The sequence below is a fragment of the Camelus bactrianus genome, chromosome 16 (assembly GCF_048773025.1).
Source record: "Camelus bactrianus isolate YW-2024 breed Bactrian camel chromosome 16, ASM4877302v1, whole genome shotgun sequence".
NCBI classification, from domain to species: domain Eukaryota; kingdom Metazoa; phylum Chordata; class Mammalia; order Artiodactyla; family Camelidae; genus Camelus; species Camelus bactrianus.
The window spans coordinates 30,287,199-30,310,541 of NC_133554.1; the positions used below are offsets into that span (position 1 = coordinate 30,287,199).

The window sequence follows — 23,343 nt, forward strand, 5'->3', positions numbered from 1 at the left end:
CATTAGTCAAAAGAGAAATGTAAATTAAACTGTGATTGCACTGACTAAAATGTGGATACCAAATGTTGGTGAAGATATGGAGGAACTAAATCTCTCATTCATTATTGTCAAGAGTGTAAAATGGTATAATCACACTGGGAAAAAAGTCTGATAGTTTCTTATAAAAAGAAACATATACCTTCTCTATGACTCAACCACTCTATTCCTAGATATTTACCCAAGAGAAATGAAAATACATATCCACAAAAATTTTCATACAAGAATATATATAGAAGTTGTATTCATAATATCTTCAAACAGAAATAACCCAAATGTTCACCCAAAGGAGAATGGACAACAAACTATAGTACAGTCATACAATGAAATACTCTTCAGCAGTTTTTTAAAAAAGAAAAAGAACAAACTGCTGATGTAAGTGACAACATGGATGAATTAAACACCAGATATTGAATGAAAGAAATAAGACACAAAAGTAGCAGACTATATGGTACTGGCACAAAAACAGACACGTCTATCAATGGAACAGGACAGAGAGCCCAGAAATAAACCTATACGCTTGTGGTCAATTAATCTACAACAAAGGAGGCAAGAATATACAGTGGAGAAAAGACAATCTCTTCAATAAGTGGTGCTGGGAAAACTGGAAAGCTGCATGTAAAAGAATGACATTAGAACATTCTCTAACACCATATCCAAAAATAAACTCAAAATGGATTAAAGACCTAAATGTAAGAGCAGATACTGTAACACTCCTAAAGGAAACATAGACAGAATACTCTTTGACATAAATCGCAGCAATATTCTTTTGGATCTGTCTCCTAAAGTAAAAGAAATAAAAGCAAAAATAAACAAATGAGACCCAATTAAACTTAAAAGCTTTTGCACCGCAAAGGAAACCATCAACAAAACAAAAAGACAACTTACTGAATGGGAAAGAATATTGGCAAATGATATGACTGACAAGGGGTTGTAAACAGCTCATACAACTCAACATCAAAAAAAACCACAATCAACTCGATTAAAAAATGGGCAGAAAAACTGAATAGACATTTTTCCAAAGAGGAAATGCAGATGGCCAACAAGCACAGAAAAGTTGCTCAATATCAATTAACCATCAGGGAAGTGCAAATCAAAACCACAATGAGATATCACTGTAGCTCCCTTGCCCCAACTCTGACGTGTAATTTAATGAGGGCTTAGTTTCCTCAGAGACTGAAGGGTTATAACTTAGAATTTGTATTTCATTCCTATTAGAGATACAGGTAATATATGTATATATATACATATACATACACACACAAATACAAATGAGGCACAGGAAATGTGGAAAAGGCAAGTTTCAGGAAAACAAAGATCACAACTCCAGGTCTTGATAACCAATTTATATTTTTCCTTGGAGGGCAAAAATTTTGCCCATCAGTTATACAAAGTGACTTTTCAAGGGGCACACAGGCAGGTATGGTTCATACACACACATACTTTAAACCCAGTACACACCTCACTCCTCCAACAAGTGAACAGAGCAAGACCACGAAAAGCATTGCTAATCACACAGAACATTTTTACAGTGGAGGTACAAACAAATACATGGCATTTAATGAGTTGTAATATTGATGTTTCAAAGAAGAACATAAACAAATTTCAATGCACAGAATCAAAATCTGTGGGAATATTACTTTTCTTATGTGTAATCAGTTGTATCTGTAATTACTGATTGGCTAAATTTTCTCTTTCTTTCATTGTTCTGGTAAAAGGACAATGCTCCCTATGAAGATTTTCTGAAATGAGCATTTTATCCTATGTGGAAATGGTGTCCTTATTTAGTAACCTGAAGTTATGCCTCTTTTATGAGGCATAAAACTCTACCTCAGCAAATAAACAGCACTAATGAGTGTTCATATGAAAACCAGCACCGAAAAACATCTGGTACCTACTGTAAACACCCATTTCTGGGGCTATATAAAAGTCTCAGGAAGAAAGGAGCCTTTTGGAGGCAAGCAACTGGAGTCTTTTTCCTTCACACCTGCTAGGATGACTTCTGACTGTTCCCCCACCTGCTGCTCCTCCGAGTCCGGTGCTAAGTCTTCCGACGGTGCATTTGCTTCCACCTGTTCCATGGAAACCACCTGTCTCCCCAGTGCCTGTGCTCCATCCAGATGCCAGACCCCCAGCTTCCTATCCTGCTCTTGCCTGCCAGCTAGGTGCCTCACGCCGTGCTGCTTTGCTGGGAGTTGTAATGATCCGTGCTTGGCGCGGAACTGTGTTTGGTGTGAGGAGGGTGCATTCAACAGCCATGAGAAAGAGACGATGCAGTTCCTGAATGACAGACTTGCCAACTATCTGGAGAAGGTGCGCGGGCTGGAGGAGTTGAATGCAGAGCTGGAACGCAGGATCCGAGAGCAGCGTGAAGAGGATGTCCCACTGGTGTGCCCTGATTATCAGTGTTACTTCGACACCATTGAAGATCTCCAACAAAAGGTCTGGTGTCTCATTGCCTTCATGCCCCACCTTCCCAGGCTGTGGTTTGCTTTCTCTTTATACTAGACGAGGCTGCTCTGTGGAAGGGCACCAGGGAAGCAGGAGGGACTTCCCAGGGTTAATGAGATGCAGAGGAAAAGGCACTGGACTAAAAGTCAGCAAACATCAGTATTAACCTCCTTGCCACTAATTACTAAGTGACCATAATAAACTCACTTACCTCTAAACTTTCTCAGTGAGAGAATAAGGAAAAACAGTGTTATATCTAAAATTACTTCTGTATGTAATGCCGTACACCTACATTATTTTTTAATGCAGATATTAAATGACTTTGCATTATCAAAGATAGGGATATAGTCATAACACAAACTAATGGAGAAAAATCTGAGTTCAACTGCCAAGGAATATTGCAAAATATCTTAGGTCATCAAAAACTAAACCTTTTTATTTCTCTGTTTCATTAAGAAATTAGTTCATACATGTTCATATAAATTGGCACTCCTTTTTTCTTCTTGGGGTGATGTGGTTAATAAAAGTAGGCTGAAAGGTTATTTTATACTTTCCTACAAAGACTTTTAAAAGATAAATGATGCCATTGTTGTTAAATGAATAGATATTTCAAAGACCCATTCTAATAACATAATAACTGACTTCCCAGATCCTGTGCACAAAGGCAGAGAATTCTAGACTTGCTGTACAGCTTGACAACTGCAAACTGGCTGCTGATGACTTCAGGTCAAAGTAAGTTTAATTTGAATTTGGAAATAATTGATGGTCGCCTCTCTCTCTCTCTCTCTTCTTCACACATACATATCATGTGTGTATTCTCTATATAGTATTTTTTAAGCTAAGAATGCTCACAAAGCTTGAATTTATCATTATTTGGGGCATAGACGCAATTACAGCATTGGCTGCCTTGAGTCCAGGTGTCATTCATCAGTGCGCCCCTGCACTTTGCAGTGTCAAGCAAAGTAAGCATTGGATATATTTCTTTTGATATGAAAGGTACGAGTCTGAACTATCTCTTCGCCAGCTGGTAGAGAATGACATCAGTGGCCTGCGTGGGATCCTGGGGGAGCTGACCTTGTGCAAATCTGACCTGGAGGCCCATGAGGAGTCTCTGAAGGAAGATCTCCTTTGCCTTAAGAACAATCATGAAAAGGTGAGGAAAATGGCAAAATCATGGAAAGGCTCTGAGAGTGACCAAGTTAAACTGACAGAGCTCATGCTGTGTATATAAATTGAACTTGGGGAGATGATGCTTAAGATGGAAGAAAATTACTCCAGGCACTACCACTACTCAGCCTGATCATTCCGGTGTGTCTCTGAACGTGGATGTGAAATGACCGCTGGCCAGTGCCGGACGGGGGAACCAAACCCTTCCCCTGCCATTGCTCTTGTGAAGGAGGCAACTCCCCAAGTGGTTTCCTGGAGGCTTTATGCTACTCCTAACTCTAATCCATACAGTATAAAAATCAGGATGATAATTGCAGAGTATAAAGGCCATTTCAAAACCAGGATAAGGACCCATGTAATATTTCAACCAATATTTTAAATATTCTGCATTTATAAACTTTTAAAAATCATTTAATATGAAGTGTATGATTATTCCATGTCAGTGAAACTGAAAAATGAAAAGCTGAATGATGTAACAAAGTCTATTTTCCATTTGCACAGCTGTTGATGATAATAATAGCTAATATTGAGAACTTACTATGCACCAAGGACTGTTACAAGTGTTGATGTGTATATTACCTCTTACATATCTCACAATAACTCTCTCGTAAAGGTAAAACTTGACCCATTTCACAGATGAAGAAACTGAGTGATGAAGAGAGACTCAAGCTAGGCAATCTGAGTCTAAATCCCACATTTTCACCCACTACTCCCCAAAACAGAAGTAAGATGCCATTGGGATGTCAAGTTGAATTCTTTTCCCAACCACTCTGACATTCTTTACTCCATTTCCACCTTCAGGAGGTCAGTGTGCTTCATGGACAGCTGGGTGACCGACTCAATGTGGAGCTAGAAACTGCCCCCACCACGGACCTCAGCAGGGTCCTGGATGAGATGCGTTGCCAGTATGAAACAGTGCTTGCCAACAACCACAGAGACGTGGAAGAATGGTTCGCTGTTCAGGTCGGTGCCTGGAGCAATAAAAAGACAGGCTTCCAGATTACTGCCTCATTTGCCTTCTCTAACCGTGCCTGTATTTCAGACGGAGGAGCTGAATCAGCAGCAGCTGTCCAGCGCGGAGCAGCTGCAGGGCTGCCAGATGGAGATCTTGGAACTGAAACGCACAGCCACCGCTCTGGAAATTGAGCTCCAAGCACAGCAAAGTCTGGTGTGTAAGGGAAAGACAGCTCTGTCTTGCCACTGAAGAATCAGGTCCTGAGATCCTATCCCCGTTTCCATAACCCAAAGGAGAGACGCACAGTTCATGTAGCAGAATGTCTGAAGTTCCCATTTGCAAAGATTACATTTCCTTCCCCTTTCCAAGTACCGCTGTTAACCTGGCTCAAAGCAGAAGTGATAGGTCAACAGCTTGTACTGTCCCACTAGGATGCCCTGACCTTCCCCCCTGGGCTTGGGCATGATACTGAAGCACCCTCCAGAGACAGGGAGAGAATGGGAACGTGCAGGAGCAGAATGAGAGAACACCTTCTGAGCCAAAGGCACCCAAGAATTCCAGTGGGTTCTAACTCTCTTTGGATTCAAGCCAATCTTCCAAGTTTGCCATCATATCTAAAACAAAGATATTCAAACTCTGCGTTCTACAACTATCTTAAGCTTTTCCAGGATCCACACCTCAACTGGATCCTTCACTACACCATACTCCACCCAAATAATAAGAATACCATGCATTCAAGCTTACATTAAGCAGTTCCAGTCAAATACCACTCTGTGTGCCATGCTAGGTCCTATAGAGAATATCTAGTGAATAATAGCTGAGCATTTGTCTTGCGAGAGGCATAATGCTAATTTAAGCCTCACAATAGCCTTTGTGGTAAATCCCTTTACTGACCCCATTATAGAGATGAGGAAAATTGAGACTAAATAACAGGAGACCACTGCTATTTTTAAGAGGCAAAAGTGGAAGCTGAAGCCAAGCGGTTCATCCCAGAGCCTCTTCTCTTACACACTAGGAGCCAGGAGCCAATGCTCAATGTTTCCTCTCAAATGCTATTGATCCTCCCTAAGCTATGCAAGTAGGTTGCAGGTGGCAGTGGTCACAGGAGTAATAACTAACACTCACCCACTCTTAAATTTATTAACTCATTTAATCCTCACGAGCATCCCATGAGATATGTACTTTGCATTCCCCACTTTTTATAGAATAAAACTGAGGCTCAGAGAAGCTAAGTAATTTTCCCAAAGTCATATAACTGGAAAAGGGTGGAGGAAGGCTTGGAAAATAGGCACTCTGTCCCCAGTGCTACACAGCCCTTTCTACACTCTTTTCCTTCTGCAGACAGAATCCCTGGAATGCACTGTGGCAGAAACCGAGGCCCAGTACAGCACCGAGCTGGCCCAGGTGCAGGGCCTGATCGATAATGTGGAGCACCAGCTGGCCGAGATCCGCTGTGACCTGGAGCGGCAGAACCAGGAGTACCAGGTGCTGCTGGACACAAAGGCCCGGCTGGAGGGCGAGATCAACACATACCGGGGGCTCCTTGAGAGGGAGGACAGCAGGCAAGTTCCACGCAATTACTCTCAAAATCCCCCAGAGTCACAAAGAGGACCACGTAGGACAATCCTGTTTTCCCAAGCTCTGGTCAAGATCAAATCTCCCTAATGGGTTAAAGGATTTTCTTAAACAGTGATGAAAAGCAGCCAAGGCTAATCGCATGACAATAGAAATGTTCAAAATATTCTAAAATTCTAAAGCAGAAAAAAATATCGTATGTGACATTTCATGGTCAGGGGGGTCTCCCTTTTCTCTTATCTTCCATTAAAGGAAACTCAGGAACACGCATATGCTGCTGCTGGCCGAGTGAGGAAAATACATAAAAGTTTATTCAGCTGTCACTGCTGTAGTGAACAGGACGTGACAATTCTGAGTCCAAGGATAAAGCAGGCTTCAGTCAAAGGTTATTCTGCAAAGAGTGTTCCTCAGAACCTAATTTGCAGGGCAAATTTTGGCATGATTTTTTTCTGAGTTGACATTTTATCCAACTTCCTCATGTTCTTTTTTAATTTTATTTTTTATTGAAGTGTAGTTGATTTACAATGTTAGTTCCAGGTGTATAGCAAAGTGATTCAGTTATACATATATATACTTTTTTTTTTCAGATTCTTTTCCATCATATGTTATTACAAGAAAATGAATACAGTTCCCTGTGCTATACAGTAGATCTTTTTGTTTATCTATTTTATGTATAGTAATGTGTATCTGTTAATCTCAAACTCCTAATTTATCCCTCCCCTGCCCAAACCCATGTAAAGCTTAGTTAAAAATGGATTTTTCACAGGCTTCCCTGTAACCCATGTTCTGCAAAAAGCACGTCAAGCAACACTTGTGAGCCATGCTCGGCGTACATAATTTGCACAGTGGAAAACTGCTGTACGTGAAGGTTAAACACCCAGCATGGCAGATGGAGGAACAGAAGCCAGTAGCACCCTGGAAAGGAGATGGTGCTTCAATCAGGGACACCCAAACTTGAAACTCAAGTCAAGAAGCCTTTCATATCCTAAAACTGTCCTCTAAGCATCCAAGACGTATTTCTGTTTCACCATTTCCTCTCCTGATGGTTATTTGTGATATTCTAGGTGCATAAAACTTTCTTGCTATAAAGTTTTCTCCAAATACAGTGTTTTCATTCCTTTAGCATGGTAAATGAACCTTTGTGGCTTATTCCTGTTGATAATAATAACCATTCAATACCAAGGCAATTGTCTAAACCCATCTAGTAGTTTGATTTTGCATAAACCCAGGATGAAAATATTTTTAACTCCTCGAATACAAATTGATTAGCTCATCATGTAAGATGTCATATATCATGGAAGACAGTTGTATGTGTCATTCTGAGAAAAAAATTAGGAATACAATAAATTGTATTCTACTTTACTTTTAATTAGGAAAGTACCAGATTCTTTTTTTTTTTCAAATTTGAACATGAAAGGCAAAAATCACTTATAATTCCATACCCTAAACACCCATTGTCAGCATTTTGGGAACTTTCAGTTTTCTTTCTTACAATGGTTTTTTTCCATATAGTGGTAATCATAGTTGCATATGCATATAGCTTGACCTATTTTTTTTCACTATGTAATCTAAGCATTTTCATTCCTAATAAAATTATGAGATTGTCTTATGATCATTATTTTAGTAGTTGCATAAAATAAATAAGGTACATTGGTCTCTTTTTGGACATTCAGACTGTAAGAATGTCTCACACATTTCTCACACATGTAAACAGCAAAACAGAGAACTTCCACTTCCAGAAAAATGAAGTAGATGTACATTTCCCATTCTTCTTCCTAAGTATGTATTGCTAAAAATCCTGGAAATCACATATAAAACAAACAAAAATAGACTATGAAAGGTAGAAGGAGACTTCAACACTACAAGAATCCTTGATATTCAAGGAACAACACAGTGGTGAGATCCCTGGGGTTTCTTTTTGTCTCATATATCTCAGATTTGGGAACTGAAGAAACCAACAACCCAGAAACACCAGCAGGTGCAGACATTAAAAAAAAACAAAAAAACTTTCTGATGAAAGCCATTCTGACAGATGTGAGTTTGACTTGCAAGTCGCTATGGTTAGTGATGTTGAGCATCTTTTAAAGTGTCTGTTGGCCATGTGCATGTCTTTGGAAAAATGTCTGTTCAGGTTTTCTGCCCATTTTTAATTAGGTTGTTTCAGTTTTTTCTGATGTTGAGTTTTATGAGTTATTTGTTTATTTTGGATAGTAACCCCTTATCATATATATCATTTGCACATCTCTTCTCCAATTCAGTAGGCGGCCTTTTAGGTTTGCTGACGGTTTTCTTTGCTGTGCAAAAGCTTTTTAATTTGACATAGTCCCATTTGTTTATTTTTGCTTTTGCTGCCCTTGCCTAAGGAGACATATCCAAAAAAAAAAAAAAAATTGCTAAGATCAGTGTCAAACAGCATCCTGTCTATATTTTCTTCCGGGAGTTTTATGGTCTCAGGCCTTACAGTTAAGGCTTTAATCCATTTTGAGTTTATTTTTGTATATAGTGTGGGAAAAAAAAAGGTCTCATTTCATTGTTTTACATGTAGCTGTCCAGTTATCCCAACACCACTTACTGAAGAGACTTTCTTTTCCCCATTGTATATTCTTGCATTCTTTATCACAGATTAATTGACCACATGTGTGTGGGTTTATTTCTGGGCTCTCTATTCTCAGCCACTGATCTATGTGTCTGTTTTTGTGCCCGTACCATACTGTTTTGATTGCTATAGCTTTATGGTATAGTTTGAAATCAGGGAGAGTGTGACACCTCCAGCTTTATTCTTTCTCAAGATTGCTTTGGCTATTTGGGGTTTTTTTGTGGTTCCACACAAATTTTAGGATTATTTGTTCTAGTTCTGTGGAAAATTCCTTTGGTATTTCTATAGTGATTGCACTGAATCTGTAGGCTGCCTTAGGTAATATGGTTATTTAACAATATTATTTCTTCCAGTCCATGAACACAGTACGTATTTCAATTGTTTGCATGATCTTCAGTTTCCTTCATCAATGTCTTATAGTTTTCAGAGTACAAGTCTTTTGCCTCCTGGTTAAATTTATTCCTAGGTATTTTATTATAGTTGATTTAATTGTATATGGGATTGTTTTCTTAATTTCTCTTTCTGATAGTTTGTTATTAGTATATAGAAATGCTATAGATTTCTGTATAATAATTTTGTATCCTGTAACTTTACTGAATTTATTTATTAGTTCTAATAGTTTGGGGTAGTGTCTTTAGGACATTTTACATATAGTATCATGTCATCTGCAAACAGAGATAGTTTTACTTCTTTTCAATTTGAATTTCTTTTATTTCTTTTACTTCTCTGATTGCTATGGCTAAGATTTCCAATACTATTTTGAATTAAAATGGTGAGACTGGGCCTTGTTGTCTTGTTCCTGATCTTAGAAGAAATGCTTTCAGCTTTTCATGATTGAGTATAATGTTGGCTGTTTGGGTTTGTCACATATGGCATTTATTATTTTGAGATGTATTCCCTCCTCATCCACTTTGCTAAGAGTTTTATTATTAGTGGGTGCTGCATTTTGTCAAAAGCTTTTTCTGCATGTATTGAGATGATCATATAGTTTTTAATTCTTCAGTTTGTTAATGTGGCGTATCACACTGATTGACTTGCAATTATCGAACCTTCCCTTGCATCCCACATGAGATAAATTCCATTTGATTATGGTGTATGATCCTTTTCATCTATTGTTGAATTTGGTTTTGTTGAGGAATTTTGCACCTATGCTTATCAATTATATTGGCCTGTAATTTTCCTTTTTTGTGGTGTCTTGTCTGGTTTTGGTATCAGGGTGATGCTGCCCTAGGAGAATGAGTTCAGAAGCATTCCTTCCTCTGCAACTTTTTGGAATAGTTTGAGAAGGATAGGTGTTAACTTTAACATCTTTAAATGTTTGCTAAAATTCACCATCTGATCCTGGATTTTTGTTCATTGGGAGTTTTTTGTATTATTGATTCAGTTTCATTACTGGTAAGCAGTCTGTTCATATTCTGTTTTCTCCTGATTCAGTCTTAGCAGGTTGCATATTTCTAGAGGTATATTCATTTCTTCTAGGTTTTCCATTTTATTGATTTATACTTGTCCATAGGAATCTCTTATGATCCTTTGTATTTCTGTGGTATTAGTTGTAACCACTCCTCTTTCATTTCTGGTTTTATTTATTTGGGTCCTCTCTTCTTCTTCTTGATGAATCTAGATAAATTTAAGCAGATTGAAATCAAGCATCTTTTCCAACTACAACAGTATGAGACAGAGATCAACTACAAGGGAAGAAACTGCAAAAACCACAAACATGTGGAGTCTAAACAACATGCTACTAAATGATCAATAAGCCACTGAAGAAATCAAAGAGGAAATCAAAAAACATCTGAGACAATGAAAATGGAAACACCATGATCCAAAACCTATGGGACACAGCAAAAGCAGCTCCAAGAAGGAAGTTCACAGCGATCCAAGCCTACCTTAGGAAACAATAAAAATTTCAAATAAACAATCTAATTTTACACCTAAAGGAACTAGGTCTTACTTATTGAGTCTTGTTTTGTGGCTTAGCATATTGTTTGTTGTGGAGAATGTTCCATATATACTTGAAAAGCATGTGTATTCTGCTGTTTGGGAGGGAAATGTTCTGTATACATCTATTAAGTCTATTTAATCTAATGTGTTGTTTAAAGCCAGTGTTTCCTTATTGATATTCTGTCTGGATGATCTGTCCATTGATGTAAGTGGGGTATTATAGTTCCATACAATTATTGTGTAACTTCTCCCTTTATATGTTTTTTTGTGAATATTTGCTTTGTGTGTTTGGGCACTCATATGTTGGGTGCATATACATTTATAATTGTTATCTCTTCTTGTTGAATTGATCCCTTTATGATTATGTAACATCTTTCTTTGTCTGTTGTCACAGTCTTTGCCTTATTTTTTTTTATTTTTTCCATTTTTTAAATTTTTTTTATTGAGTTATAGTCATTTTACAATGTTGTGTCAAATTCCAGTGTAGAGCACAATTTTTCAGTTATACATGAACATACATATATTCATTGTCGCTTTCTTTTTCACTGAGCTACCACAAGATCTTGTATATATTTCCCTGTGCTATACAGTATAGTCTTGTTTATCTATTCTACATATGCCTGTCAGTACCTACAAATTTTGAACTCCCAGTCTGTCCCTTCCCACCCCCCTCCCCTCTGGTAACCACAAGTTTGTATTCTATGTCTATGAGTCTGTTTCTCTTTTGTATCTATGTTCATTTGTCTCTTTCTTCCTTTCTTTCTTTCTCTCTTTCTTTTCTTTTCTTTCTTTCTTTCTTTCTTTCTTTCTTTCTTTCTTTCTTTCTTTCTTTCTTTCTTTCTTTCTTTCTTTTTCTTTCTTTCTTTCTTTCTTTTTTCTTTCTTTTTTTCTTTCCTTCCTTCCTTTCTTTCTTTCTCCTTCTTTCTCTTTCTTTCTTTCTTTCTTTCTTTCTTTCTTTCTTTCTTTCTTTCTTTCTTTCTTTTCTTTCTTTCTTTTCTTTCTTTCTTTCTTTCTTTAAGATTGCACATATGAGTGATCTCATATGGTATCTTTCTTTCTCTTTCTGGCTTACTTCACTTAGAATGACATTCTCCAGAGACATCCATGTTGCTGCAAACAGTGTTATGTTGTCATTTTTATGGCTGAATAGTATTCCATTGTATAAATATACCACATCTTCTTTATCCAGTCATCTATTGATGGACATTTAAACTGTTTCCATGTCTTGGCTATTGTAAATAGTGCTGCTATGAATATTGGGGTGCAGGTGTCTTTTTGAAGTAGGGTTCCTTCTGGATATATGCCCAGGAGTGGGTACAGTCTTTGTTTTAAAGTCTATTTTGTCTGATATAGGTATTGCTACCCCAGCTTTCTTTTCATTTCCATTTCTATGAAATATTTTCTTCTATCCCCTCACTTTCAATCTGTGTGTCATTAGATCTGAAGTTAATTTCTGTGTGAAGCATGTATATGGATCTTGTTTTTATCCACTTAGTCACTCTGTCTTTTGATTTAGTCCATTTACATTTAAAGTAATTATTGGTAAGTATGTAATTATTGCTATTTTTTTCATTTTATAGTTTTTTTTGTTCCTTTCTTATTTTGCTCTGTTGTCTTGTGTTTGAAGACTATCTTTAGAGTTATAGTTGGATTCCTTTCTCCTTTTGTGTGTGTGTGTCTACTATAGATTTTAGTGTGTGGCTACCATGAGGGGTGTGTGTGTGTGTGTGTGTGTATATATAATCATATATTTAATTATTATTTTAAGTTGATAACCTCTTAAGTTTGAATGCATTCTAACAATCCTGCATTTTCACTCTTCCCTGCCCCCAACATTTAATATTTTTGACATCATATTTGTTTCGTGTATCCCTGAATTACTTATTGTAGATATAGATAATTTTACTACTTTTGTCTTTTAACCTTCCTATATCTGATCCTTCAGCAAGTTGTATTTTTGTAATAGTAACATCAAAGATCACTGATCACAGATCACTATAACAAATATAATAATGAAAAAGTTTGAAATATTATGAGAACTACCAAAATGTGACAGAGACACAAAGTAAGCAAATGTTTGGAAAATAGTGCTGATAGACTTCCTCAAGGCAGGGTTGTCACAAACCTTCAATTTGTAAAAAAGGTAAAATCTGTGAAGCACAGTAAAATGAAGTATATCTATGCATGTAACCTTCACATTTAAGTATTTACCCCATCGTGAATTAATTTTTGTGTACAGTGTGAGGTAGACCTTAAGATGTAATAGTTTTTGATATATAATTATCTAATTAATTAAGCAACATTTATTGAAAAGGCTATCCTTTTCTCATTGACTTACTTTGGAACTTTTGTCAAAAACCAACTGACCACATATTTGGGTCTATTTCTAGATTCTACATTCTTTTCCATTAATCTATTTGCCAACCCTTTGCCAGTATCATGCTGTCTTGATTACAGTAGCACTACAGTAACTTGAACAAATTTACATTCCTGCCAGAAATAAATGAGAGGTACACAGTACAATGTATTTGTTATCAAGCTTTTTTTCTAGCCTGATAGATGGAAAAATGAAATGATATCTCAGTGTAGTTTAAATTTACATTTCCTTTTTCATTAGTGACATTGAACACTCTAAGACACTTTTAAAAGTGCCTCTTCTATTTTCCTTTTGGTCACTATCTATAGTATAATTGCAAATCTTCTTTCCCAATTTGTCATCTGTCTTCTGATTTTATACTTTATGTTTTTATCCACGCACAAGTTATTTATGTAGTCAAATTTGTAAATTTTTTATGGTTTCTTAATTTTGAGTCATTAGAAAGGCCTTCTGACTGCAAACTTATAAAAGAAGTTTCCTATGTTTTGTTTTAACACACTTACAATATTATTTTTTCATATTTGAATCTTTGATCAGTTTGTAATTGTCCTACTACAAGGCATTAGGTATGATTCCAATATTCCTTGTCCAGCTCCCAACTCTGAGTGATACAGAAATGTCCCCAACTGTATATGACAGTCTGTCTTTTCCTCATTGATTTTAAAAGTCACATCTACCACCTACTAAATTCCAATTTCTTTGGGAATCTATTTCTAGACTTCTTATTCTAACCTATCAGTCAGTCTGACTATTCATGCAACAATACTACACTATTTTAATTATTGAAGCGTTAAAATGTATTTTAAAATCTGGAAGTATTGATCTCTCCATAGCTTTTCTTTTTCAGAATTTTCCTGGCCATTATAATTTGTTTAATTTTTCTCATAAAACTTTAGAATTATCTTGTCTAGTTGAAAAAAAGGCACATAATGATACTGTCTCAATAAACTTACTGAGACCTAAGTTAAATTAATGTAGATATAATTCACTTTTTCATAATGATGAATACAGTATTTCAGTCCAAGAACATAATATATCTTTCCATTTATTCTAGTTTTCTGTTCTTCACTATATTTTAACATTGTATTCATGTAGCTCTTGTACCTTTCTAGCTAAATTGATTCCTGCATATCTTATATTTGCTAGTGCTATTAGAAATCATGTTTTTCCTCCCACTCTGTGATATGCAGGATAAGGGCCTCCAAAGATGTTCATGTTCTCATCCCAGACCTTGACTATTTTAGGCTACATGACAAAGGGGAAGTAAGGTTGCTAATCAGCTGACCTTAAACAAAATAGAAAGATCATCCTAGATGATATAAGTGGACCCAAAATAATCATAAGGGTTCTTGCTTAAATGTGGAAGAAGGGAGCAGAAGAGTCAATGTCAGGGTGATGCAATGTGAGAAAGACCTGACTGTACATTGTTGGCTTTGAAGATGGAAGAGGGCCACAAGCCAAGGAATGTGGACAGGCTCTAAAGCTGGAAAAGTCAAGGAAATGATTCTTTCCTAGGGACTCCAGGAAGGATCAGGAACAAACAGCTTTCTTAAGAAAATGCTGAGTTAAGTAGTCCTGAGAAAGAACACACTTATCTTTCAACAGATCACGTTTAAACAGCAAAAATAACAACACCATAACAAATTTTTAGCTATTATAATATGACATGCAAACACTGAGCACTAATAATGTCATAGAATGGAAGTTTTGGAAAACCAAAAGGTAACCAGCCTCTTCTCCAAGGAATTTGTTAGCAATCAAACCCTACCTGAGACTCTAAAACAGGAATCCAGCAATTACCTTTAAAAAGAGTCTTATTAAAACCAACATTTTAATCCATACTCCCTATGTTCAAATAATGAAAATGGGGAAATCAGTTGGACAAACCAAAACAATACTGATTTGTAAGTTCACCAATAATTATTGGATATTAATAGTTTCCCTTTTTTAGAGAAGAAAGGAAAAGAAGGATGGACTCATTCCTGGTCAAGCTCAATACCAGGTGGAGAGGTCAACAAAGACTTAATAAACTTAATACACTCACACCTGCTTAATGATGGATGCTGTTAGAACTGTGACGACAGTTCCTTTTGAAGACATAATGTGAAGCTCTGAATCCAACGACAAATAGTAGTTGTGATGGGTAATGACTTAGTAACAGCCTAAATGCACATTTTTATGAGACAAGTAACTCTTCTCATGCAAGTAAAAAGCAGACTAATGAGATGTTCCTATGGGATTTGATATAAACATTAGAAAGGAAAACATCTTGCCTGCTGCAACACCACCTGGAACGAAGGCTATATAAACACTTCAAAGAGGAAAAAGCCAAGAGGTCTGGCATTTAGACTCAGTGGTGGTTACTTGAGCTTTGGATCCCGGAGACCACAGACTTTGAAACAAACCAAAGCTGGGCACACGCTATGAATACCAAGGGCTGTGCAACAACTATGTCTTCTTCAGCGCCGTGCCAAAGCTGTTCTGGGATTACAAATTTAAGGACCATCTTTTCTAACACCAGCTGCCAGCATGCTGGTCTTGAAGCCAACAGCTGTCAGCCAACTGGCCGTGTTCTGAGAACTCCCCAGTCCCAGGACTGCCAACACATGCCTTGCTTTTGTCTCACACCCCTCTGCCTAATAAGCAACTTCAACACCTGTCCCTCTCTGGATGATTGCGGCTGGTGTGGTGAGGGCATCAACAGCTATGAGAAAGAGACCATGCAAATCTTGAACGACCGCCTTGCTAACTACCTGGAAAAGGTACGAATGCTGGAACGAGAGAATGCTGCACTGGAGTGTAAAATCCAGAAAGAGTGTGACAAAGAGGTCCCAGTCACATGCCCTGACTACCTGTCCTACTATGCTACCATTGAGGAGCTCCAGCAGAAGGTAAGATTCTTGGGGACCTATATCATTAGGTTGCAAATTGACATTCTCCAGGCAATAGTCATTTGTTAAACTTTAACATGTTTAGTTTCTTTTATGCTGAAAAATATTTTGTAGAATAAGAAAATCTCTGGAATGAAATTGTTACCTTGAGGAAATGTTTACAGTTTTATCATTTTTCATTTTCCAGAGATACACTCTGCCCTTATAACCAGATAACTCAGGACCAAGTTGTACTAATAACCCACTGCTGCCATTTCTTTCACAAAAGTGAGAAAACTGGGACCTGAGAAAATGAATTTTGTTTTCATAAGTTCCTAAACAGATTAACTTTTATCCATTCTTTTCAACCATTACCACTCTTCCCCCCTTTTATGCTCATCTCATCATCTCCAAATTGTTTAAATAGTTTTTTCCCCACATCAAACCTGTTTCCTATTCAGAGCGATATGCTGCTGCTACACAGGCTGGATTTATTCTATTACATTTTTTCCACAAATATTTACTGAGCACCAACAACGATGCACCAGACGTTATTCTAGGCTCTGGGAATGTCCTGGTGAACTAAAAAGTCTCGCCCTCACAGCATTTACATTCTAGTGGACGGTGGAAGCTAATGCAAATTTAGGATGAATTTTGTATTTTAAGAGTAAAACATCAACAAGAGTTTTTACTGTAGTCATTCTTGCCAATCTTTTAAGACTTTCCAAAGTTTCCCAAGCATCCTAAGCATACCTACGAAAAGCCTGTTAACTGATACACACACAAGCCCCTTGGAGGCTTTTAAAGGAGGCGATCTTGGTGTTTGTCTCATTTGTGTGTACAACTTCTTAATTCTAGATCTTGTGTACCAAGGCTGAGAATTCCAGACTGGTCTCACAAATTGACAACACCAAACTGGCTGCTGATGACTTGAGAGCCAAGTAAGCCCACCCAACTCTGTCGTTCATGACAGAATTCACCCTGCGCCTGATGCTACTCACTCCCCATAAGATCATCTCCAAGATCGTCTGCTAACCCTCCTGCCCAACCCAGAGAAGACTTTCAAATTCCATATAAATGATTAAGACTCATAACCACTCGCATGTATACAGCACCTGTAGTTTCTAACATACAAATGCATCTGATTACCTGCACAATAGTCAGTAAAACAGGCAGAGCTACTGTGTTAGCACCCCCATTTAAGGTGAGAACACTGAGGTTTAACGGGGTTCAGCTACTTACCCAAAGGCATACTACCATACAAGACAGAGCCAGAACTTGGACCCACGCTTGCTAAGTTTTAACTCCTTGCTCTTTCCACTTCCATTACACTGCCTCTAGGGGGCAGGGGAAGGAGGATAAACGCCTTCATCTCAGCAGCAAGGCAGCATCACTCCGGCAAATTTAGGAATCGTAATGGAATAGTGATATTTTTCAAATGGCTTCACCTCTAAAGAGAATAAAACCTGCACTAGAAATATAGGAAATGAGAAGCCCAGAGGAAAGTGCTGGAGAGTTCTGCTTGGCGTGACTGACATCATCTACATCTTAGTGTCTTTCTGTGTCTCATTTTTAAAGGTGTGAAGCTGAGGTGTCCCTACGTCAGCTAGTGGAGGCAGATGCCAACGGCCTACAGCAGATCCTGAACGCACTGACCCTGGGCAAGGCGGACCTGGAGACTCAAGTCCAGTCTCTGAAGGAGGAGCTCCTTTGCCTCAAAAACAACCATGAAGAGGTTAGAGAAAGCCCAAGAGGGACATTACAAGCTAAGCCTCAAAAAATAGCAACCCTGATTATACCCACCGCTAGTACCACTGGTTCAATGTGTTTCAAATCCATGGCCTAGAACTCGATCCTGGAAGGCCCCACTGTCCTCTCCAGCTTTTCCAGGAGAAGGAAGCAACCCAATTTCCCTGAGCTCACAGGTTTCCCATCATTTTGTCGGCATCCCTGCACAGACTTCTGCCGCTATTGGTCTAAGTCAGTACTGGCACAAATGCATGTTGGCATCAAGAGATTATGGTCTTTCATTACGAATTCCACCTGTATGCCACTTCACCCACTACCCCTGGAAATGATCTAAATTCTTTAAAATACTGATCTTGCTAGTCCATTCCTTTTCACAGTGCACATACTTGAACACACAGTCAATAGCCTTAAGCCATTTTATAGCATCTTAATAGCACCTATAAATCATGTATTCCTTTATCATGGGCTGTATTTCAGATGCAATTAAGCTAAATTATCACTGTTAGATTAAAACAAGAACACAAGGTGGGGACATCTGTTCACCAAGGGACTTCACACTGTTTTTCTTTTCATAGGAAATCAATTCCTTACAGACCCAGCTTGGGGACAGGCTCAACATCGAAGTGACCACCACCCCCTCTGTTGACCTAAACCGGGTCCTACAAGAAATGAGATGTCAATATGAATCCATCATGGAGACAAACCGCAAAGATGTGGAAGAGTGGTTCAACACGCAGGTGGGGAGGGTAGACAAGTCAAAAACAAAAAGTTGACATTGCATTTCCAGGGGCCTTGAATCACAGTCAAGTTCTCCATGATCTCCATGGTCCTTGTGTTTCAGATGGAGGCACTGAGCCAGCAGGTGGTGACCAGAACCCAACAGCAGCAGTGCTCCCAGAAGGAGATCATTGAACTGAGATGCACCATGAACGCTCTAGAGATTGAACTGCAGGCCCAGCACAGAATGGTACCCAACACACTGACCACACCTAGCACAGCAGGGATGGCAGTAGCCCCTGACACATATGTGCTGCAATGTTTCCCTGTGTGCCCCTCTGTTTGTTAAAGTGTCTATGGTCAAAAAAGGACTTTGTGGTCAAATAAGCCTGAGAAATGCTGGATTAAACAAAGGTTAAACAGGGTACCTTCCTACAGGCCTTCAGAAAGCTGATGTTCACCGTGAATCTCCAAGAAGGGGACACATGGTACTCAGCACTTAAGACTTATATGCCTGTGGACTCCTCCTTTTAAGAGCATCCATGGCAGTGATAATGCATGGAGTACACTTTGGGAGACACTAAGAGACATATACAAAACATTTCTACAAACTACCAAATTGATAAAACAATCCTATGAGGGAGATGGCATAATTACTAAGCCAATTTTACAGATGAGGCTCAGAGAGCTAAGGTGATTTTCCCAAGTCAGATCCCAAGATAAGTTTCATCTCACCCATTTTATAGATGGAGACATGGAGCTCCTGAGGCATTAAGTAACTTGTCAAAAGTCACAAAAGAAGTTAAGAGTCTGAGCCAGAAGGCAGGTTACAAAGCTGGGACCACTTCTGCCTCATTCTGCTGCCTCCCTAAGGCAGGCAACTATTTAAATGCTCTGATACGAAGGTTATTAGGAAGACCTTGCCCCAAAGCTCGCTTTGCCACCAGCTAGTCACATGACCATAGGCAACGCATTTAACCTCTTGAATCTCAGTTTTCTTATCTATAAAAAGTGGAATAATCATGCAAGTTATAGGTTCCTGAAACCTAAAATTCCAACCATTGGCTTATAGAATGATAGATCAGGAAAGAACTTTAAACATCAAAGTTTCAACTCTCAAAGGTTACATATAAAGGAATTGATCCAGTGATAGAATTGTTTACGGCTAAATGCTACTCACTTCCTTTTTAAGGTACAAATACTCGTAGAATGAGGTGCCGTGGTACTGTGTTTTTAATGACTAGATGTGAAATAAGTTGGAATGTTTCTTTCTGTCATAGGTAGGACAGTGTGATAGGAGATGATCAGGTGACTGAGAAAGAGGAACAGAAGTAAATATTTAAAGAGATGCCCAAAAAAGAGGATAAAGCTTTAGCATAGTTGGTAATTTTATTTTTGGATTTATTTGGTTAGGAAGCAATAAGAGGGTTTGGAGATTCATTAGTACCTGTCACAAAGAAACCATTGTTTCAAATGATACAGATCACAAGTGATCTGGGCTTAAAGGAGTCATTGTTATAAATCCCCCTTCCTTCCCCCATGGTAGAGAGACTCCCAGGAACGTGCCCTGGCAGAGACGGAGGCCCGCTACTCAGCCTTGTTGGCCCAGATCCAGTGTCTGATCGATTACCTAGAGGCTCAGCTGGCAGAGATCCGGGGTGCCCTGGAAAGACAGAACCAAGAATATGAGATTCTGCTGGACGTCAGGTCCCGGCTGGAGTGTGAGATTAGCACATACCGCAGTCTTCTGGAGAGCTCGGATGGCAAGTACGTAAAATAAAAGCAGCTTCTATGAGACAGAGGCTCAAGCACGCACATGTATGTACTGACAACAGGGGGCAAGTGCTGGCGCTTCTTGCCAGTGAGCGGGAGCTGTGGCTGGAAGACGCTGGAAGGGCCTCGCAAGCTGTGCCGTTTGGACACCTACAATCATAACCTAGACCAAACTGGACGGGTTAGCTGGTCCGAGTCGTTTTGAATAACCAGTGCTCCAGATTAACCCCTTATAGGTTAGCTAGCTTCTTAGAGTTTTAAAAATTACTAGGAAAAGAATGGTTTCCCCAAAGATGAACATTCCTGGTGATTTACAGATTTCCCCCCACTGACATGAACTTCTGACTTCCATGAGATTGAACGAGAATACCCTGCTGTCTTTGAAGGACGTTCTGCTCAGGCTTAAACCCTTAACCTTTTCCAGCCACTTGTCCTTAGAGGCCAACAATGTGTACATATGTGTTTCAGCATTTTTTTTATGGAAGTTGTATTTTTTGAAATAATAAGTTACCAATCCATAAGGAATAGAGCAGAAGCTCTTTGAAGCAACTCAGACCAAACTAACACTTCAAATGCAGACCTAGTTACAATTGCTAACTAGGTCTGCTCCGCACTAATTGTTTCCCTCCCCAAAACACTTAGTGAACTCTGTTCACACACTGTTAACCTTTGCGATCGCCCGGAGGAGCTACAATATTCCAAAGTGCCTTGAATCATCAAAGAAAGATGCTGTTTTCTAAAAAGAGTTCTTACTGTTAACTCCTAACTCCAATTCTCTAAGGATTATTCATTTTTAGGTGCACAGAGGCACTTCAAGTGCTTCTGATGAAGTGCTGAGGACTCTTCCCTAGATGGGAATCAGGCCACCAGAAGTATTATGACTAATTATCTGATGAAGAACAACACCTGTTTAGCTTCCTTCCTCAGATAGTTAAGCTCTTGAACTTGTCCCTTATCACTGTTGAGTCCCCCTTAATCCATTCTGCAGATGAAAAACTAAAACTTGGGAGGGTTAACTGACTTCTGTGAGGTCACCAGCTGGCAAATGACAGAGCTGGGCTCCATCCCAGCCTCTGACTCCCGGCTTGTTCGTCCAATGCTATGGCATTGGCTATAATGGCAGCTTACATAACCTAGTCCTTCTAAACCTAGGATGCAGCTTTCCCATGGATCAGGTCTGATTTTTTTCCTTCCACTAAGGTACAGGATGAATGAACAAGCGTTAGGAAGCACTTGTTTTGAGTGACACGTGTTGAAAAATGAACCGCTGCTGTTTTTCTCCATAGTCATTGTTGCCTTCCCTCAATCACAGGTAAAATTCTGCATTTTTCCCCCCTAGGCTTCCCTGTCACCCATGTGCCACCAAATGTGAGCCTTCCATTTGCACATCCAGTAAGGCCAGAGCCACGGAATGCACAGCCCCAGTTTGCACATCATCCTCAGCCCCCCATGGGATACAGGAGTCCTGTGGTGACTGCAGAACGCTGCCCCGAATTCTGGTGAAAATCTGCACCATCACCAAGGAGATCAAGGATGGGAAAGTCATTTCTTCTTACGAGCATGTGCAGCCTTGCTTCATCACCAGAACTGCCAAACTCTGACATCCCGAGGTGATAAAAAAAGGACCCTCAATCATGAAAGAGAGGCCAGTACTTGCTCCGGCCAGAAAGGTTTAAGAACTCCCCAGGCCCTTAAGGTACTTAGTTTCTTGCTACTACATGGGGTCCCCATTGCTAGACAGACTATCTTTTATTCTGCTTCTGTCCTGAGTCGCTGCTGCCAACGTGATAATAAATGACACTTCTCTGGAAGCACATTTCCCATGTATCAGAGGGTCAGCACTGATGTGTAAGTGCGCAAGAAGGTGACCTACATTACCTGATTCCACAGGTGATGGGCAGGTTTTCCTTGTGTTTATTCAGGCCTTGTTGACTTACGTTCCTCATTAGAGCCAGTCAGACAAGTTCGAGAATTGTTTTTGGCCATGACACATGAAGGGGAAAAGCTACAACCGTCCCTTCTAAACTCCTTCTTTGGCTCTAGAAAGAAGCCCATGTGGGAACAGCATGAACAGAGAAAAAGCTCTTTAATACTTAATTTCTTTGAACAGTCATGAGTCTGAATCCTGCTGAATTCTGTTGTCTCAATTACTGTTGATCCACACATATACACTTTTCTTTCCCCAAGATATTTTTAAAAAGACGTCCACATTCTCCAACACTTTGTGAACCATCAGGCTCTCCAGATACTTACATCAAGAATCAGGAATCATTGTGGGGAGTTGAGTCTAGAGCATTTTGAATAGCCTGGACCCTTTCATTAAACGCTTGCTATTTCTCTTTCTGTTCTTTAGGGAAGGGGATTTGGTTCTGATTCTTTGACAAGGGACATATAGCTGGAACTCTCAAGACATAACCCTGCTCCTCTATCTCCCTGTGACAGGTGGCCAGGAAAAAAATAACTTAGATGCCTGCGTCAATCTGCCCATCAGAGAGAAATGAACTTGATAGCCACAAACTTTGCAGAAAAGTAACCATGAGTAATCGCTGTTTGCAAGCACAAGGCAGTCCCAGCGTGAGAAAGCCCCATTTAGGTACCTATCCCTGCAAAAACTGCTTGGCATTTCCAGAGGTTTTAGTAAGTAAGCCCATGCCAAACACAGAATGTGAAGGTAAAAGTCCCGCAGACCTATATTTGCCACTTCCGAATTGTGACCTTGGGCAAAACACTTAGCCATCATCAAATTTAATTTCCCTGTTGTTAAACAAGGCTCATGCCTACTTCACAGGGTTGTTGTGAAGATCAAATGAAATTGTCTAGGTAATGCTGTTTTGTACACTGAAAAGTACTACACAGGTGTTATTTTTCTATAAGCCCTAGACCTAATTATGTTATTCTTATCTCATGTTAAAATTCTTTCTCCATGAATTGAGTTCTCTAGTCATGATTTTTGAGTATTAATCGTGTTTGGCTTGGGGGATCAACAGAACAGAACACAATCTCCTGTGATCAAGCCCACAATTTTACTCAATAAAGCATTTTTGAAGTCTTAGTGTATGTATCAGATAGCAGTTGATGGCTGATCCCACATCAAAGACAAAAGCACTGTTTAGCTCACAGTACAGCCATCCACTTC

The 23,343-nt window shown here is 39.0% G+C and overlaps 2 protein-coding genes and 1 long non-coding RNA gene across 4 annotated transcripts in view; 2 read left to right on the plus strand and 1 right to left on the minus strand.

Moving 5' to 3' along the window:
* Positions 1 to 2,031: 2,031 nt before the first annotated feature.
* Positions 2,032 to 7,083, plus strand: KRT40 (keratin 40). Of its 2 annotated transcripts, XM_010960432.3 has the most exons (7): positions 2,032 to 2,478; positions 3,137 to 3,219; positions 3,484 to 3,640; positions 4,456 to 4,617; positions 4,697 to 4,822; positions 5,951 to 6,171; positions 6,951 to 7,083. In XM_010960432.3, exons 1-7 carry the CDS (start codon positions 2,032 to 2,034, stop codon positions 7,048 to 7,050), a joined length of 1,296 nt encoding a protein of 431 aa, XP_010958734.2. In that variant the 3' UTR covers positions 7,051 to 7,083. The 2 variants fall into 2 exon arrangements, with proteins under 2 accessions (XP_010958734.2, XP_074198935.1); XM_074342834.1 differs by having other exon boundaries at positions 5,951 to 7,075.
* An 8,353-nt stretch (positions 7,084 to 15,436) lies between these two features.
* On the plus strand, positions 15,437 to 21,808 carry KRT39 (keratin 39). The gene is made up of 7 exons (XM_010960431.3): positions 15,437 to 15,989; positions 16,827 to 16,909; positions 17,547 to 17,703; positions 18,293 to 18,454; positions 18,559 to 18,684; positions 19,981 to 20,201; positions 21,547 to 21,808. Exons 1-7 carry the CDS (start codon positions 15,522 to 15,524, stop codon positions 21,806 to 21,808), a joined length of 1,479 nt encoding a protein of 492 aa, XP_010958733.2. The 5' UTR covers positions 15,437 to 15,521.
* LOC105073222 (uncharacterized) overlaps positions 19,805 to 23,343 on the minus strand; it is a 113,399-nt gene continuing 109,860 nt past the window's right edge. The window contains exon 7 of the long non-coding RNA XR_012499482.1: positions 19,805 to 22,246. This is a non-coding gene — a long non-coding RNA (uncharacterized LOC105073222). The remainder of the gene's footprint in view (positions 22,247 to 23,343) is intronic.

Bases quoted from the DNA above. Each gene is read 5' to 3' on its own strand.
- KRT39 (XM_010960431.3), top strand. From the start codon at position 15,522: ATGAATACCAAGGGCTGTGCAACAACTATGTCTTCTTCAGCGCCGTGC. The intron at 16,910-17,546 runs GTAAGCCCACCC...TCATTTTTAAAG, and splicing joins GCTGATGACTTGAGAGCCAA to GTGTGAAGCTGAGGTGTCCC. The intron at 17,704-18,292 runs GTTAGAGAAAGC...TTCTTTTCATAG, and splicing joins TCAAAAACAACCATGAAGAG to GAAATCAATTCCTTACAGAC.
- KRT40 (XM_074342834.1), top strand. From the start codon at position 2,032: ATGACTTCTGACTGTTCCCCCACCTGCTGCTCCTCCGAGTCCGGTGCT. The intron at 2,479-3,136 runs GTCTGGTGTCTC...CTGACTTCCCAG, and splicing joins TTGAAGATCTCCAACAAAAG to ATCCTGTGCACAAAGGCAGA. The intron at 3,220-3,483 runs GTAAGTTTAATT...TTGATATGAAAG, and splicing joins GCTGATGACTTCAGGTCAAA to GTACGAGTCTGAACTATCTC.